Source organism: Glycine soja, chromosome 19, assembly GCF_004193775.1.
Source record: "Glycine soja cultivar W05 chromosome 19, ASM419377v2, whole genome shotgun sequence".
Taxonomy (NCBI): Eukaryota; Viridiplantae; Streptophyta; class Magnoliopsida; order Fabales; family Fabaceae; genus Glycine; species Glycine soja.
This window is the reverse complement of record NC_041020.1, coordinates 38,627,849-38,647,741: the sequence shown is the minus strand read 5'-3', so window position 1 is coordinate 38,647,741 and position 19,893 is coordinate 38,627,849. Positions and strand designations below refer to the sequence as shown.

Below are 19,893 nucleotides of genomic sequence, written 5' to 3'. Positions count from 1 at the left end.
ATTTTTAAATTATATAGAATTTTGTAGTTTGCAACCAATGGTTAAGATTGATATAAAATGTTATTCTAGATGTTCTATATTTATATATTGCATTCTAGGTATTAACCTGCTTTCCCTCAAACCATGCTCTATAAGCTACTGTTGTATTCAGTCCAAGTTGCTTAGCTAATCCGTTCACCAGAGATCGCGATCCCAGTAATGGGATAACTGAATCTTGATCTCCACTGCACAGAGAAAAATGACTTGAGCTTGCTTAAAAAATGTTATGCCTTGATGAATCATGGTAGGTAGGTAAACATGTAATGTACATGGAGTTAGGTAAGTAAATGTAGATGGTTGAATAAATTCGCTTACCTGTATACCAGAACCCTGATACTGGAATTAACAAGTGACCCTAGAATAGAAATTGCTGCTATCTCTAGATTCCGATGGTCATAATGGAGAACACTGTAACACAAGCTACATAGTCTTAACTGGAGGCATATATATAAAGGTGTCATACTATGGAAGCATTTAGGGAGTAGAAAAATGATAGACTTGCTAAAGAATGATAAACTAGGAAATTAATTTAAAGATTGATGAATAAGGACCCTAAACTAAGATGGAAAAACATATATAGAAGTTTGATTAATCTATTCATTTGATTCCCACGGCTTTCTTCTCATTTTAAATTTTAGTCCTTATTGTTGGGAAATATCGAAGTCTCACATCGGCTGCCTCATTCTTTGGAGTGCAATTTATATATCTGTTGGACAATTCACTTAATGCCAATTGATTTTAAGATGAAATCTAATACCTATATAAGACTAAAACTAATACTTAAAACAAGACTATATGAATAATTTAACCATGAAGTTTGACCACTTTACAAAGTTGTTGGATTGTTGGTTCACCATTGTTCCAACTATAATGATTTTTCACAAGAACATTGTTGTCACCGGTTTGAAAGGGCCATGCTCAACTTTAGCTCCAACTCCAATAGATTTCAAATTAACTCAGCATAGTGATGTACAGTCATACCTGCAAAGCTACTCCTATATAGGTCCAGGACATTACCTTCGTTGTTGATCTTCATGTTTTTCCATTGTGTGGTGCAAACCTTGTGCTAGGTGTACAATGGCTTAAATCACTTGGCCTAGTGTTGATGGACTATAATACTTTATCTATGAAATTTATTTGTGATGGGCGCATTATTGAATTCCAAGGGGACATAGACTCTTCTCTACATCTCATCACCCCACCACAACTTTGTCGGTTGTTTCGCAAAGAGGGAGTCAGTTCGTATTTCCACATCCACATTACCCCGACAAACCTCCCTCCAACCCAAACAAACACTGACCACCTACCATCTCCAATCCAGAACCTCATCGCCCAATTTACACCCTTTTTTTAGTCACCATTGTCATTACCTCCATCGCGACCCACAAATCACCATATCCACCTCCTCCCATACTCTGAACCAGTGAATGTAAGACCATACCCCTATCCTCATTTTCAGAAACAATGAATATAATAAACAAAGGGATGTAAAATTTTAAGGAAGGGGATTGGGTCATGGTGAAATTACATCCCCACCGACAGTCCACCATTTCTGGCACTTACAAAGCTTATTCGAAGCTTGCTAAGAGATATTTGTTAGATATTAATTAGAAAAATAATAATAACAAGTTTTATGAGCCTTAAATTGTGGAAGATGAAAGTTGTAAGGTTGTGAGTTACAAAGTCTTGAATAAGCAATTATGTGAGCATTTAGTATTCTTGAATAAATAAATTATGTGAGTGGTCACTCTATTTTAGTATAAATAGGGGATCATACTCTTGTATTTGGTGTGACAAATGAAATAAAATCTTCTTCTTCTTCCAACAATATTATGGGCCTACCAAATCTTGGAACGCATAGGAAAAACGACTTATAAACTCCAGTTACCTGAGGGTGCATGTATCCACCCTGTGTTCCACTATTCGTTGCTTAAATCGTTTCATCATTCCACCACGAACTCCATTGTGCCCTTGCCTTTAGCCGCCATGGCCACTGACAACCAACCTATCATCGTCCCCTTAGTAATTTTGGGTACTCGCTAGGACACTAACTCCAAACTTCAGGTGTTGGTACAATGGGAAGGTCTATTGCCAGAAGAAACTTTATGGAAAGATTGGGATCAGCTAAAGTCAGCTTATCACCTTGAGGACAAGGTGATTTTACAAGTCACAATGGATGTTACGAAGAAGGAGCAAAAGGGTGGACTAAAGGAAAGGCCCAACAGAAAGAGCACCAAACTTGGGTACCTCAAGGACTACCTCTAACGGCCTTGATAGCTGACCTAACAACCTTATCTCCTGCTTGCCTTCCAATTCCGTTTCCACTACATTATGTTATTATCATGTTTCTGCAAAATTCCAAAATCTGGTATTTATAATTTTGCTATAAATATAGGACTTATGTAATAAGGCAAGCTAATGAAAAATTACCAAGTTATTTCTTCTTTTGGTTGTGGGAGGTTACTGGCCCTCGAAGTCCAGGCTCTAACCCTGTGTTGTAACAATGTATATACCTCCATTCAACCATATGACTACTGGCTTGGAAGTAGGGTGCTTTTCAGCTTCAACAAAGTAATAAAACAAAGCTCTCTGATTTTGGTCTTTCACGGTAATGTAACTAGAATACTGCTGAAATTTGACATGTGGTTGCCCCGGCAAATTGCTTATTGTATCAGCTTGAGGAATTGAATTCACCCCATAGGTGTTTCTGCAAGAATAATAATTAATGTTGCAATCATAGTAAATGAATGAGGTAACATGGTCAATTGGTCATACACAGATGTTGTTTGTTTAATTGGGGGGATTAAGGTGAAATGCAAGGGATTATGACAAACAAGGAACAAGTCATTAATTGTTCTGTTGATATAGTAACATTTATGTTTGTAGTCCACGCCTTAAACAAAATGGTGGCGATTACGCCTATGTGGAATTAGTTGTTAATCCATCTCCTTGAGAATTTGGATTACATATGGTTCTCTTGTTGTCTTTTATGTTTGACTTGGAAGAACAAAAAAATTAAGCAAATTAGTGCAAATTAAATTAAAAAATTGAATTGAATTTAAAATTCGGTGTAAAACTCTTTATAATATTGTCTAATTATAAGTTCCCATGTGATAAGATTTTTACTTTTATAATAATTATATTTTAAAAATCTCACATAACTAACTAAGGTGCTTTTTAATTAATTCACAATATAAAATTCTTTACATTATCAAAATTAAAGTTAAATTAATTTGCAGGTCCTTATTATCACCGAGTGTGTGAATCAACCAGCGTGAGATTATTTAAGTTCAAAAGTCTTGAGTTTGAATTCCTAAATATGTAATTGCATTAAATACTTAAAGAAAAAATTTTGTGACTCATAATGATCGTGCTTGATTCAAACAAGATTGTTTCATGTTATCTAGACCAACAAAAAATCTAAAATTCTCATAACTATTTGATCATTTTTAGTTAGATCAAAACGTGGAACTAATTAAAAAATAAATGCAACTTCAAGGATTTAATTGAAAAAAATGGTTCACAAACTTAAAGTAAAAATTATCAAATAAGTTAGGAATCTGCAATTTAATTTAACCAAAATTATGCTAAAAAAATTGTAAAACTGGTCCTCAAATTATTCATTTTGTATGATAGAGATAGTATATGTGAGTTTGTGCATGTGGGGTAATACATTTTTTGATTGAGTTTGTTTACGCTTATTAGTTAGCAAGTTGATAATGGTCCCAACCACATTATTGCTATTAGCCCAACAATAAAAAGGAAAAAGATCTTTTTATCCTTTCCTCCTTCCTTCACCTTCTTCTCACCTAACCCATGATCTGAACTCGCGCAGCCATCATCACCGCCGACAACCTCCGCATCGCGCGACCGTCATACCCCGTCTCCTCCACGACGCGCACCACCACCACTCACCAAATACCAGAACCACGGCGCACAGCCCCACTCCGGCCAGATCCACGTGGGACCTCCTCAACGCGCACACCCCACCCCGGCCCGATCTGACCCCAACGCCACTCTCGGCTCCAGCCCCGCGACTACCGCAAAACCACCCTTGCACCTCCGTCCTCTCCGCCGCGCGTCCTCACTACCACCATGTCCAAACACCACTGTGGCGCTTCTCCTTCTCACAGTAGTACGATTCTGGTGTACAATATGCAATAAAATCATACTTATGCTGTGTTATTTTCTTTTTTCACCCCACTTGTACAAAGAAAGTACGATCCCATTGCACAATGTAGGAATGAATGGTTTTGAATATTTAAAAATGCGGGTGAAGCTAATAACAATGTTGTTGTGGCCAATAGCAACCCCTTCAGTTATACAATGACAATTTGTTAGAATAGTCCATCCATTACAGGTTGCAATTAAGTAAGCGAACCCATGGTCCATATTTTTGTCTAATAAAAATATAGAACAATATCAAATGATTTTGTTTTAAAGTCACCCAAGAAAAAGGTTGAGATTTTCAAAATTGTTATAAACTGCATGACTGAGATCTACTTAAGTTGTTTTCGAGTAGACTATTGCCTTCTAATATCCCATACAATAAATGAAACTTGTGACAAACCTAAACAAGTCATACACATAAACTTGTCTACACACACATTCAAGGCCTTCAACAGATACTTTGGTGCAAACAAGATGGTAAACTTTAGAAAGAGCAAATATTCATAAAAAGAATAAGAAGAAGAAAGATAGAACGAGCAAAGATTAGAAAACATATTCATATGGATTTTTCATTGTCCACTGGTTCAAAACTTTATGCTTGAAATGATTTGTAGATTTCATTTTGTTTCTAAAACAAGCATGGCTAAAGTATGTCTTTTGTGACACCATAGGGTTAGTAAAAGTTAAATTAAGTTTGGACTATTAAATAAGGTATGATAAATTTTTTTGACATTTACAATCATTACCTTAAGTCATACAAACACTGATTTCCAATTGATCTTCAGTGTAAAAGCTGCCGCATTGATGGTGCATGACCATTAAATCCTGTTTAAATTGTTTTAAATTTTTGGATTTTTTTTCACGGCCTACTTTCAGCAAACACGGGTACAATCGGTTAGATTTAGTATGTTTTGGTTATTGTAAATTTCAGTCCTTGTACTTCATCCTGTGAACCTTCAGCACATTGTTCAGAAAGAAAGTAAAGCATAGAATTGTAGAGAGCAGAACATAACAATCATAAGATGATCCAATAGCAATAATCAGTTTCTGTGTGGATTTTGAAAGCATTTCTACTTATTGCGGCAAATAACAACGCCTGGTGTTAATTAAATCTGTTCATATTTTATGCAACACCAGGTAGTGGCTTTCCTTCCAGAAATGCTTTAAGTAGCAGCAGTGATCTCTGTGGTTGAGAAAAGGGAGCTTCATGAGATGCACCTCTTATAGTGGCATATGATAAGATGTTCCCATATACCTTTGTCCATCCTGCCACCTGAAATTTTATATAACAAATCAAAGTTGAGTTAAATGGCAGTGCATAGAGGCATTGAATTTTTCGAAGATATATTGCATTCCAAGTATTAACATTAACCTGTTTTCCCTCAAACCAGGCTCTATAGGCCACTGTTGTATCAAGTCCAATTTCCTTGGCTAATCCATTCACTAGAGATCGCGAACCTATTAATGGAATCACTGAATCTTGATCTCCACTGCATAGAGAAATGATTTTGCTTGCTTCAAAAGTGCTCTTCACTGATGTATGGAGTTAGCAAAATGTCAGTGATTTAACAAATTCAATTACCTGTATACTAGAACCTTGATGCCAGACTTAACAAGTGACCCTAGAATAGGAATTGTTGGTATTTCTAGATTCTGATAGTCATAATGCAGAACTCTGTCACATAAGGAAGATATCATTAGCAGGAGATGTAAGTCTCAGAAATAAAAGGCGACCAATTGTGCTTGAGAAATGAGAATGCAGAGCAGGGAAATTAGATTGAAGATTGGTGGGCAAAGGACCCCAAAATAAGATGGAATATACATATATATTAGTTTTATATATTTTGTCAAAATCAACTTTCATGTGTTGCTTAATGATCATGCAAATTATTTACCATATTTAGGAAAACTGAAGAAAAGATATATAATGGAAATGTTTTAGTCTTTTAAGTAACAAAATAATGGAGTCTAATAGATATATAATAAAAATCTCACACCTTAATTACTTTTCCTAATTTTGTGAACATGAACATCTTTGTCTCCAAAAGACTCAAGAATGTGTTAACTTTGAAGCAACAAAACTTACGAGCTGCAAGTCGACCATTTGGTGACTCCAACAAGATTAGCATGCAGAGCTTTTTGGACTTGTTTTCTGTTCAAGTATGTGGTTGTTTTATCACCAATACAAACATCTATCTTCTGTGTCTCTTGCTGAACCAGAGATGAAATCAATTAAGCAAAAGAAATGTGAGAATAATATCGAGAGTGAGAATTAACAAGCCTATGCAGAAAGTAGTTGAAACTCACCAGTTGATTCAGCACATAAGCCTGTTGATTAACTGATGACAAACAAACATCGAGAGTGACATCATATTTATCTATAAAGTTGCTAATCTCAGTATTCAATAGCTTATTTGCTTTTACACAAACGCCTCTAAGATTCCCATTTTGGATTTGTCTCCTAATTGAGGAAAAGTTGCAGACTCTAGTTAAGACTTCGTATGTTGAATCTGATATCAGTCCGTGAGACCAAAAGTACTCAGATCTGGAGTTGAAATCAGTATTAAACTCAAGAAGAGGATTCCCTATCTGCAATTGTCACATATATATGATCCTGTTATATTTTTCAAACAAATCAAATGGTTTTTTTATATTTAAATTGTTCAGATTTTCCCTTCTCTACTCACTGCTATCCCCTTGAGATTGAAGTTGGTCTTGGTTTGAACAATAAGTTGTGAAAGCTGTGGAACATAGTGACCTACAAACAAGTGTGAGATGTGCATTATTTTATTACAGTTTCAAAGTGAATATATCATATATAGTTCATTTATATCTGATTCTTACCTCCATAGCTCTCCCCTGTAATGAAGAAGTCGTTGTTTGAGTACTCAGGGAATTTAGTGAACCAACGCTGTAGGAAAACAAGATTATCCCTAGCTGTACAAAACCAAGATCATAATCAGCTTCTTGAGAAAATGTCTTAAAAGACTTAATAAAATCTCAAGCATGTATGGAAACTATGATTCTTCCCTTTCTAATTAAATGCCATTCTACATAAAATGAAGTGAAAAAGAACCTGTAATTTCATCTGTCACTGAGGCATAGAAAGATTTATTGCTTGAGTAAGAGAATCCAACACCAGCCGGTGACTCCAAGTATAGCACATTTGCCACTGTGATATAAGGATGAAATAGGTAAGCAGTTTTTTTTTTTATTTTTTTTAGAGAGCATATTTGATCTTTTGATCCTCAATAAATACAAACCATTGGATTTAAGGTTCACCTTTGTTCCAACTATAATCATTTTGCTGAAGAACATTGTTGTCACTTGGTCTGAAAGGACCATGCTCAGCAAAAGCTCCAACTCCAATCGACGAACAACCGGGCCCTTCAAAAATCAAAACCAAGAAAGCATCTTAATTGATTTGTTGAGCCTTAAAAGGTTTAAGCCAGATTCCAAAACAAATAAATAACTGAACAAAATGATGTATATGATATTGATACATAACAAGACATATATACCTCCATTCAACCAGAGGACTAATGGCTTGGAAGCAGGGTCTTCTTCAGCTTCAACAAAGTAGTAAAACAAAGCTCTCTGATGTTGATCATCCACGGTGACATAACCAGAATATTGCTGAAATTCGACCTGTGGCTGGCCCGGCAAATTGCTTATTTTATCAGCTTCAGGAAGTGAAATCACCCCCACAAGTGTTTGAGCAAGAACAATGATTATTATTGTTGCAATCATAGTAAATGACCGAGGCAGCATGGTCATGTATGAAAAGTTGTTGGTTGGTTTAATTAGGATGATAAATCCTTTGCACTAGTGTTTGTTTGCTTATAAAGATTATGATAAAAATTTGAAAGCATAATGGTCTTCTTTGTTGCCTTTTCTAATTCCTTTCACACACTTAAGCATTCATTTAACACTCTAAATTTAATGTTACCAATGTTTCATTAACTAATTACTCTTCTTAGTGAAAATATATTATTTATATATGTAAAATTTAATTTTTACAATTAGCTACAAGATTATTAAATATAAAGCACTAAATAATCCACGAAAAAGTTGATAAAAAAATATTATCAATATTTTCTTTGGTTAATATAATAAGTTTACAACAATTACGAGTTTGATCCCCTCTATATATATTACTTTTATTATAAGTTTCTCTTCATTGTCTTTTGCTCAGAGAAGGAACCAGATCATGGCATACTATCCAAACTTCTATGTACGTGTTATTTTTTGCTGTTTTTAAAATCCAACACCTTTCACATGATATTTTTCTATGCTTACAGTGTCATAATAATCAAGCATAATATTATTATATGTATGTGTATGTGTACGTGAAAGTGGAGATTTCGTGTTCATGTGAGGAGAAAAATGATTGAATTTTGAGGATTGGTTAATTAACCTGTTCGGATATTTCTGGTTCTGGTTGTAAATGGTGCTGGCTTTTCTTGTTTACTTTCTTATCGTTGACCGCGTGGTTCTGGTGGTAAATTGCGTTACACATTGTGTCCCTTCAATATGTCTTCTTTATTATAAAGACTCAACAATTTTTAATTAGGTTCTTTGACTATGACAATTTTTAAATACATCTCTGGAGTATCTTTTTTTCCAATTGATCTAATTTAAAAACAAATACAAGGGACACACTAAAAAATAATAGTTCATTAACCTAATTTAAGAACCTATACATTAATTTAACCTAAATTTTATATTACTAAATAAAAATAGTGTAAATTATGATGACGTCCCCTCTTACGTGAAGTGAATTGGAATCAATTCAAATGTCAATATATATTATACCGTGTTGCGATTGTTGTTCAAATAAGTTTGAATGCTGACCTTATCTTTCCAAATAGGGACAGATTTTTCAGTGGATACATGAAAAGAGGTAAATTTTGTTGTGCTTTATGCATAGTGGATTAATGATGTCCTATGAACACGAATTAGCATAGCTAGCTAGACAAACTTGTCCTCACTTCTCTACCCACCACACATGGATTTCAGATTGCTTTCTTATTATTTATTAATTTATTCTTGTCATGTGAATAAAGTTCGGGTTTAAGTTTATTAAGGGGAAAATACAAAAAAAGACAGCAAAAGCTTAGATGTCCTCCACATAATCAATGGCAATTCAACTCAACCGCATCTTATTTACTTGAGTTCAACTTTGGAAAAGGAAAAACAAAAGGCTTAGAGTTATTTTTTGCTTAATAGAGTGTTCGTTAAAAAAATTATATAAATATCTACGTACATAATGGAATTAAATGGAATTTTGTTTTCTTAAATAAAAATGTCAACAACAAAATGTAATTATATTTGCTAAGAAATGAGGGCAAAGTATGATTAAATCAATACAGAATATGATTAAAATTAAAGTTTGAAAACAGCTTTTGCAAAAAAAGATAATGTTTGATTTGTTTCAATCATAATACAACTATTAAATAATTTATATTGTTTATGTCTTGTCTTGATCTATATCATTCTCTAAATATGTTATTTTGAATCCTTCTGCATATAAATTATTTGTCAATTCATACCTTTCTTCAATTAACGTGCTAGGACTTTTTTTGGGTTTGAATATATTTATATTCTTTATGTCTTGTCTTGATCTATCATTCTTTAATTATATTAACTCTTCTGTATATAATTTATTTGACATTTTATACCTTTTTTTAATCAATATGTCAGCATATTTTTTCAACTTAAGTATAATTTTTATTTTTTAAAATATATTCTTCTTTAGTTTTATTTTTTATATTTTTAAAATGATAAAATATTAAAATTTCTTAGAAGCAATTTCATATTTTTAGAGATTAAATACATATTTAATATTCTTTTATTCATCCTTTATAGTGGATGATATTTGAATTTATAATAAAAGTTTAGGAATCATATTTAGTTAGAGCCAACAAAATAGATTATATTTATCGGCTTAACCTGTTGTCCTATTAGACTAAGTCGAATTGGACTAAGAAAATGTTGACCTAAATAAAATCAGGTCTATTTGGGTTGATTTGATGAGTCTGTGAGATCAGACTAAACTAAAAAATATGCTTGAATTTAATTAAATTTATTTTAATTTGATATTTTTTATTTTTTATTTTAAATTTGTATAAATTAAAATTAAAAAAAGTAAAAGGGGTCAATATAGGCCAAGCTGACCTGTCCATTTTCTATGTTATAATCCACTTCGCTTACTTTTAGCCCAATATACATTTCCATTGGGGTGTGTTCGTGTGGAAATGATCAAGAGTTTATATTTATTTATTTTTTGTTATAAAGAAAACCCTAAATTACAACTGAAATTAATAATAAACTCATCAATTAAAACATATATAAAATCAGTTTAGAGGCCATAAGTTGGCGCCCCATAAGGCCATAAGTCTCCAAGTTGGACCTTTTTCCACTAGAAGCATCTGCACCTAACATCTTAGGATCTTCTTCTCCCACCTTGGGCTTGAGCTGGTATGTGTTGATTATCTTTAGATGCTTCTTAGGTCTCTTTAATTTTTCCTCATAAGTATTATTAGCCTAATTGTAGACTTTTCCCTTTTAGCTTTTATTTTCTTAAAGTCTGTTGTTGGCTTAATTGAGGGGTTATTTTACTTAGGTCTTTTTTTTCTTCTTGAAAGTTTCTTGATCTTCATCACCAACGAAAGGTCTCATGAAAATACATTGAACTCTTCCATTTATTTTTAGAATAACAGAATAATTAAGAAGATGTGAACTTTCTGTAATAGTTGAGATTATCCAACCAAATCAAGTTTTCCATGGAAAATGCGAGACAACATGAAACAAGAATATGGGACTGTTTTTTCTCAACCTGACATTAGTTGGACCATATATATATTTTTACATTACACCATTACCATCATAATATCATATCATACTATGGCCAGCATCCGGGAGGATTAGGACACTTCATCATCTTGACTATCTATATAGCAACTTCTAGTATGAAAACGTTCATTGAATCTTTGTTACTATTAACCATAAAATATTCTTCTTCTAGAGAAGGACAAAATAATAAAAATGAGGGACCATAAAATGTTCGTTACTGTGCTCTGGCACTGGATGGTCGACGTATTCAAACCACTCATGACTTTTGCAAGCATTATATATGTAACTCTGCCACGTTTGAAGTAATAAATAATTATAGTATGTAACACGATCGCCTACAGACGTTAACAAGTGTTGATTGATGATTGGTTGTGTTAATATGCTCAGGAATACTTTGTGATGTAATAAATCTTACAAATTTCTTTTCTTTTAAGTTTTAAATGTAAATAATACTATTATAAATTTGAATATTCACGTTATTGAGTGGCATTCTCTATTTCTTTTTTCTACTCTCAATTAGCCCATTTTAATATTTTTTTTCTTTTCCCTCATATACAACTCTTTAAATTATTAATATTATTGTATACAGGATACGAATACGAATGCAGTACTTAAATATGTTTTTCGTATTTATAAAACTCGCAGAACTCAGATTTTGTTCTTGTAATATAATAAGTTTAATTTTTACAATTAGCTACAAGATTGTTAAATATAAAACACTAAATAATCCACGAAAAGTTGATAAAAAATATTATCAATATTTTCTTTGGTTAATATAATAAGTTTACAACAATTACAAGTTTGATCCCCCTCTATATATATTACTTTTATTATAAGTTTCTCTTCATTGCCTTTTGCTCAGAGAAGGAACCGGATATGACATATTTTTTCGGATCCAAACTTCTTTGTACGTGTTATTTTTTGCAGTTTTTAAAATCCAACATCTTTCACATGATATTTTTCTATGCTTACAGTGTCATAATAATAATCAAGCATAACAATGAATAATGTAGGAAAAAAACCATAAGGTTCTTGATTAAGTAAAACCATAATATTATTATATGTATGTGTGTACGTGAAAAAATAAACATTTTTAAGCTTTGATTTTTGTGCAGTTTTTTTTATTATTAAATGTGCAGCTAAAATTTTAACCGCGTAGAATCTTGATCTCAGTATATATATGGTAGTTAAAAAAACAAGAAACTAGTGATTGTTTAAAAAATTAAAAAGATAAAATGTCTCAAAAATGTTATCTCTATAGAAAATTATAGATATTTGATATTATAAAACTCTTGTATTGTTTGACTTGTTAAGACTTAAGAACCATATTGTCCTTGAAAAGGAAAATTCACATTTTGAACCGCATGATAGCTAGCGTTAGAATTTAGAAAACGATTGCATTAAACCGGATGTGATGAGGAAATAGGAATGCAATAATGAGTGCACAACAATTCACATTGCAAATTAAAAGGCCAAAATTAAGCACCCTTATGCGATGTTGACTACTGCCATTTTATCTACATATTCGCTTGCGTTAAGGTTGGAATCTGATTTTATTTTGAACTCAATTACTCAATCATTTTTTGGATCACATGTGATGACTGATGGCAACTTCGACGTTGAAGATGCATGATGCCAGAAAATTGTGGACAAAGTGCTTCTTTCACCAGAAAATCCAAGAAAGAGCTGCACTTTGCAAGTGGCCAGACTCCAGAATCAAATCGTGACTTCAGAATAACGCATCAAAGACGTTACGACCAAAATTACCAATTGGTTAACCAGTTTAATATTTATATATTATATATTATTAGAGTACATTATACTAATTATTCTTAACATTTCATAAAATTATGAACTGGTCTATCAACTTTTATTTTATTTGACATAAACTTATCTATCAACTAATCCAATCCAAAATGACATAAGTGATAACGAATTTTATATCTTAATCAAATGCTTTAGATTTGATTCTTGGCTAATATTTGAACATGAGATAAATCATATTAAGAAAAAAATACTCACCTTATATATGTTTATGGTCTCCAACAAAAATTAATTATCATACTAAGTATATCTTAATAAAAAAAATTAAGTTTTTTAAGTTATTTTTTTGATCCCACGATATCATGTTATTGTAAAAAATTCATATACAATTTTGTTTCAATAATAAGAAAGTCTAAAAAACTTCAAGAAACTTATATTTTTATATGTTTTTATTTTTATTTAATTATGGTATTGTTATGTGTCAAATAAATATTATTTTTTATTATTAAGAAATAATTTCTTATAATTCTTTTTAGAAAATACAAATCTTATTTTTAAGAAACTTTTATTATTGTCACATAGGTTCCCTTTGGTTAAGAAATCCTTTAAGAACTCCATTAAAGATGCTTTAATAGCATGATTAGAAAAAAAAAACTAATTCTATCCAAACCCGACATGTTGGAGAACCACTAATTATGAATATCCCACTAAACCAATAAAGTAGACAAAGGCTAGTTAGCACTTGGACAAGTGCATTAGCGCATAATCCAAGAGCTAATTATGAATGCTCAGACTTGTTTATTTAGCAATAAAGGGAGCTTTGAGCCACATGCAATTGATTTTGCTGTTGTAATTTTACCTATATTTTTAATTAATATGTAACCAGTTTTCTTTATACATTGTTGTACATTGGTCCAAGGAAGCGGGTCCTATACTATAACTTGGCTTTAGTCGGTCCAAATAGTTTCAAGTCCTATTCCTAACGTCAGTCTTTATATAAGAAGACGTTAATTTAGCGAGCTATATTAGGAATCAATTAGCGAAAATTTAGGATGTGACTGGTTGTTATGACCTATATATCAATTTGGGACATGATTTGTGTTTGTCAGTTGAATTCAGTCGGTGATTATTGTAAACACATGCTAAATACTCGATGTGGAGATTAGGCTTAGGGTGTGTTTGGAAGAAAAGATAGAAATGATAGGTTAATTAAGTTTGTAGTTCTTAAAATTTTTTAGATTTTAATTTTTAGTATTTTAAGTTTTTTTTGACAATTTTTAGTCCTTTATTAATTTTTTGTCAATATTTTTATTCTCTCTAAATATTTTGTTCATTTTTAATCTTTTGTTTATTTTTATTACTTAAAATTAATCCTTATTTATTCATTTTTAGTTTCTCATTTATTTTATATTTGAGAGACTAAAAATAGATAATAAAAAATTAGAAGGATTAAAAGTGATGACAAAAAATTAATGAAAAATTAAAAGTCGTTAAAAAAATTTAAAAGACTAAAAACTTAATTAACCTAAAATAATATTAAAGAAAAATTTGCACTTTTTTTTAGTAGGGCTGACTTTTTATACTCTACTCTAATTAAAAGTATTTTCTTCTATTTGTATTCTCTAAACCAAATATACCATCATTAGTGTTCTATTTGACCCAAGAGTTCAACATTATGTTAATAGGTTCAATATTACTTTGACTATATTTTTATGATTGCAATCATATTCTAATAGGTCTAATATTATTTTGACTAGATTTTTACAGCGTTCCTTTATTTAGAAAAAAAAAAAACTTTATAAACATTTCTAGCTCAATGCGGGAGATATGTGTTTTACCTCAAACAAAAAAATAACGATTTTTTTTTCACATCCCTTAAAAGACGAGACACAGATAGAAAGGGAAGAGAGGGACAAATGAGATGAGCCATGTAATAGAAAATGAAGATTGGTGCACAACATGAATGTGTTAGAGCTCTGTGCAAGAATGGAGCCCAGCTCTTTAAGCTAACTGAAAATTTACTTACAAAGACAGGCCTTCAAATGCGAACTTTAACAATGCAAACACACACAATTTTTTTACATAAACAACTCTCATTATGAATGTTCTTAGTATCATTAGGCTGTTGGCTAAAAAAATGAGTCCTATCTTGTAACGTGCCACCTGGGCCTATTGAGCATTGAACAATGTTAAACTTCATTTTACCCTTTGAACGTGGCATCTCCCCTCACCTGAAATGGTTATGATGTGAACCCAAAGAACTCATGCCAAAGTACTTTGGAGTAAGGATCTAATCTCTTTTGAAGAAGTAAATACAGCAACTTATCTTTGGGTGAGGGAAGAACCCTTCCTTAGTGTTTCTACTTGTACATTTCACCATTAAGCACGAACAAGTTTCCATGCAGATGTGCAAAAAATTGTAGAACGGTGAAAAAAATTTGTTTAGGTCTGTCAGACAACCGTGCGACCATCCCAGGCAGGTGAAACTGTCTGAGAACGATCCTCTGCAGCCCAAGATGGGACTCCTCCAAAGAGAAGCTCATCAGGCCGATAATCACGCTCTGATCACACGGTCTTGATTCATCCACCAGACGTAGGTTCCTGTCTCCTTAGAACTCAAGGACACAGAGGTACGAGCCTATAGAACAGATCCTGTTCAAGTAAGGTCGTGACCAGAGGTCTCAGCGTTTAGCTATATAAATCCTGTGTTTTACTAAAACTATCCGATGTGGGACTAACAGAGTAACGTGTGTCATGGTTTCTTCCACTTAAAGCCACTTCAGTTTATGTAAAAAAATTTCAAACACTTATTGGATGAAAAGGAACAACTCTGGTGCTTGGTAGTGGTACCAATTTCAAGCAAGGGGCCATGTGTCCTTGAGTAACTGGAGTGCCATGTGAAGCTCCTCTTACGGTGGCATACGTGAGGTGATTGCCATAAACTTGTGTCCATCCTCCAACCTGCATGTAAAAATAACGTAAATGTGAGCAAAATGATTCACCACTATATGAAACCCAGTAATTAAACAATGATAGTAAGAGCATGAATATTGACCTGCTTGTCCACAAACCAGGAACTGTAAGGCACGGTTGTTTTAAGTCCTAGTGTCTTTGCTAGTCTATCAACCAATCTTCTCGTGCCCATGCATGGAATCACAGAGTCTTGATCCCCAGTATAGACTTCATTCAAATTTATTATCACAACCAACACCTTTTGTGATTAATTACCTCATTATATATGTGAAACATGGATTAATCAATAAAATACAAACTTCCTTAATCAAGGAATCATTTATATATGAAAAAATCTAACTAGTATGTTTGGGATATTGATTAAGAAATTTTTTAAAAAAATTATTGTGATATATAAAATTATATCATTCATAACTTTTTTTTCATTTTTTTATAATTTTTACAATAAATATATTTTTTTAATTTCTTAATTAATACGTTAAAAACACTTGTTAGCCATACCTTTATGTATTCCCTATATGTATTATCACCTGTAAACGATGACTCGAAGACCTGATTTTACAAAGAAGCCGACAACATTAATTGTTGGTATCTCTCTGTTCAATGGGTCATAATCCTGACATGGGAAGAAGTGTCAGCAGGATCATATATGATTCCTCTACATGTCCATTATCTCACAGTGTCTGCCTCCAATTATAAAAGAATTTAATTAATATGTTCTGAGATAATTGGTGGTTCCCACCAGCCGGGCATGGAGAGCCTTCTGCACATCTTTCCTGTTCAAGTACATCTCTGAATATTTCAAATTACACTCATCAACTTGCTGCACCATCCAAATTGAAAAGCAAAATTCCGATTAACAACACTACCCAGATTCAACCAGAATAAAAGATAAACATTTTAATACTAAAGGCATATTTCATATATGCATGGCTTGAATATATTTTTAACCCACGAAAATTTGTAGTATTTTGGTTTGTCCCAATTCTTTTTTTTTTAGTACTTTAAAATTATAAAATAAAATTCTGGATTTTTAAATTTTAATCCCTATTAAGGGATTGTAGAGACTAAAAAGATACCATTTGATTTAAATGCAGGAACAGAGAATGAAGAAAATTTAAATAAAGAATGAATCAAAATACTATATTTTTCAGAGACATCTCACCTGGTCAGGTTCTTCGGTTTGAAGCACATTATGGGATTTCTTAAACTGAAACATTCCTGAATTTAGCATCTCCCTAAGAAAACCTGCCTGAGATACATTGTAAGAAATACATTTCTCCCCAACAACATACTATGGGTCAATGAAAGTTGTAAAAGAATACACTTCTGAGACTTTTTGAGCTGCAACAAGACACAATCTTTGGAAATTTGGCCACTGAAGTATTCTCTTAATACTCTAGACGAGTTACATAGAGAGGTCATGATTTTGTATGCATAATCAGTTATAATTCCATGAGACCAGTAATATTCATCAACTGCATTCATATCAGTGTCGAAATCCAGAAGAGGATTTCCTATCTGCAATGCAAATGCAAAGTTAACTTAGAAAATGCAACAGCATGAAACCAACAGAAAACAAAAAGTGGAAATATTTTACTCACTGTTATTCCCTTTATGTTGAAATTCACTTTACTCTTGATAATGAGTTAAGCAAGTTGAGGTACATAATGACCTGCCACCAAAACCAACATTGTCAGTGTTAGCAATCTAAGGATTTTTTATGCAAAGTTCAAGGTAAATAAATTATTGTGACTTTACCTCCATAACTCTCCCCCATTATATAAAAATCTCTATTCTTGTATTCTGGGAACTTGGCAAACCAGCGCTGCAGGAAAACCAGACTGTCTCGGGCTAAAAAAGACAATTAACGTTAACACACAAAATATTAATTTTATATCCAGCTTCTGAAGGGAATCTAAGAAAACCAGAATAAACACAAAGGTAATCCAAAACAGAAAATAAAGATAAGAACAAATTGATTAAGTGTGTTGCATAGGGATAAGAAAGTGAACCAACCCGTGACTTCATTATTCAGTGTTTTATAAAATGGCAAATTGAGAGAGTAAGAGAATCCAACACCTGCCGGTGACTCTAGGTACAAAATGTTTGCCTCTGCAAAAAGAAAGGACTCAAAGAAGCTCAAGGGGTGATCTTAGTTTAGTTTGTGGAAAAGAGATAAAGGTTTTTGAAATTTGTAGCACCTTTGTTCCAACTATACTGATTTTTCTCAATAGCCTCTCCTTGATTTGTAACAAAAGGACCATGTTCTGTGAAGGCTCCAACTCCAACGGATGTACAGTCAGGCCCAGCAGAGGCAACAAGGCAATTGAAACTTGAAAAAATGACACATAAATAACTTTCTCTTTTTCACATCTCTAACATGATATTAGGACTCTTACTCTACCTACCAGAACATGCTAATAATAAAAGAGAAATGTTTGATAGACAAAGTTGAAGTAACAAAGAGATATGGATTTACCTCCATTAAGCCAGAGAACTAGAGGTGACTGTTCAGGCAAGGATTTCACCTTATCAGCTTCTGGAAATGACTCAACCAGTGAGGACATGAACACTGAAGTTGCAAAGATTGTAGCTATCAAGAAAATCCATGGCTGGGGAAACATGGTGTAGTGGGTGAGTAAGTGTAGTGAAAAATGTGAGAAAAACGAGTAGGGCAATGAGGGCCTTTTCTTATACTAGGTAGCTAGATTGGTTAGACAGTTGCATGAATTGTTATAAAGTTTTTCATTTTTACGGATAAAAAAAATACTAACTAGCTGAGTAGCTTTAACAGGTTCTTGTTAATCATGGGTGTCCTACATAAACCGCACTTCCCGTTTGCTAATGGTGTCGGCATTCCACAACCATCGTAAAAGCATTCTTTGATTAACTTTGATGTTTTGTCAATTGTCATCACAAGAAAAAAGAAGTCTAATGAGGTCGTCTTAAGTCAATTGGTATATATAGATTGTTGAGTACTTGTGACTTGTGTTATGAGCTATGTTTTCTTTATAAAATAAAAAGGCAAACACGTCTTTTTATGTTTATAGTAATTCTCATTTCTCACTTTGGTTTTTTTTTATTTTGGCTTAACTATATCAGATTTTTTTATCTTAATAATTTTTTAATTTTATATATTTCTCTAATAATTTTTTTTTTAGTTTCTAAAGTGTTATTTAAATGATTTTATTTCACTTTTTAAAATACCATCTAAACAAATTTAGAGACTAAAATAAAATAAATAAATTTATTAAAAATAAAAAATTTAAAAAGTTAATTAAAAATTAAAAAAAAAATAAAAATTTTTGCAATAACTCATGCATCTTTCTAAATTAATTAAATTAATCTCCCCTGATTGATACTAGCACCCTTTAAATTGGAAGGTTAAATATTTAAATTTAAACATTCCGTTAATATTACCCATAATAAATATGAAAAAAAGTAATTATTAAGAATAGTAATTATCTTTTTTCTCCTTCAAAAATAAAATTATTTTTATTAGTCCCTCAAATTTATGAAAAATTACTTTTAGTTCCTTTTTATTTATTGTTTATGATTTCACAATTTACAATTTGTGATTGTTTCCAAAATAAATATTTTTAATTTAATTTTTTAAAAATAAATTTTTAGATATTTTAAATTGTCAAAATATTTGAATCATATGAATTGATGGCCTTCTTCTTCTTCTTTTTTTACATATTTTGACAATTTTTAAGAAGATAAATAAAAACATAGATATGATGTTGAATTGTGATTATTTTTATTATGATGAATTTAAACCGTCATAAATTACTTTTAAAGAAATTAAATTAAAAAAATTGTAGTGATAAGAAAGCGTCACAAATTTGTGACACTACTTGGGAAAAGAAATAAAAGGATTAAAAGTAATTTTTTTAAAATTTGAGGGATTAATAAAAATATTTTTTAAAGGAGTAAAAATATATTTAATTGTTACAAAAAAATGCACGAGAGTTCGTTTTTAAGTGATATTTTTTTTTAAAAAAAGTTCGTTTTTTTAACTGATAAAAAGCGAGAGTTCGATTTTAAGTGACATATTTCAGAAGTTATATATTCAAATTCGAATATTTC

The 19,893-nt window shown here is 31.9% G+C and overlaps 1 protein-coding gene, 1 non-coding gene and 1 pseudogene across 2 annotated transcripts; all 3 read right to left on the bottom strand.

The window, feature by feature from the left end:
• Positions 1 to 5,173: 5,173 nt before the first annotated feature.
• On the bottom strand, positions 5,174 to 8,091 carry LOC114400093 (serine carboxypeptidase-like 45). The gene is made up of 10 exons (XM_028362373.1): positions 7,731 to 8,091; positions 7,492 to 7,596; positions 7,286 to 7,381; positions 7,054 to 7,146; positions 6,897 to 6,967; positions 6,517 to 6,798; positions 6,296 to 6,420; positions 5,792 to 5,884; positions 5,582 to 5,699; positions 5,174 to 5,482 (listed from the first exon to the last, which is right to left on the bottom strand). The coding sequence occupies exons 1-10, from the start codon at positions 7,984 to 7,986 to the stop codon at positions 5,333 to 5,335; spliced, it is 1,389 nt and encodes a 462-aa protein (XP_028218174.1). The 5' UTR covers positions 7,987 to 8,091; the 3' UTR covers positions 5,174 to 5,332.
• A 7,168-nt stretch (positions 8,092 to 15,259) lies between these two features.
• LOC114398815 lies at positions 15,260 to 18,428 on the bottom strand (annotated as a pseudogene).
• On the bottom strand, positions 15,274 to 15,498 carry LOC114401085. Its single transcript, XR_003664198.1, has one exon. It is a non-coding gene; the product is annotated as a small nucleolar RNA U3 (small nucleolar RNA).
• Positions 18,429 to 19,893: the final 1,465 nt, after the last annotated feature.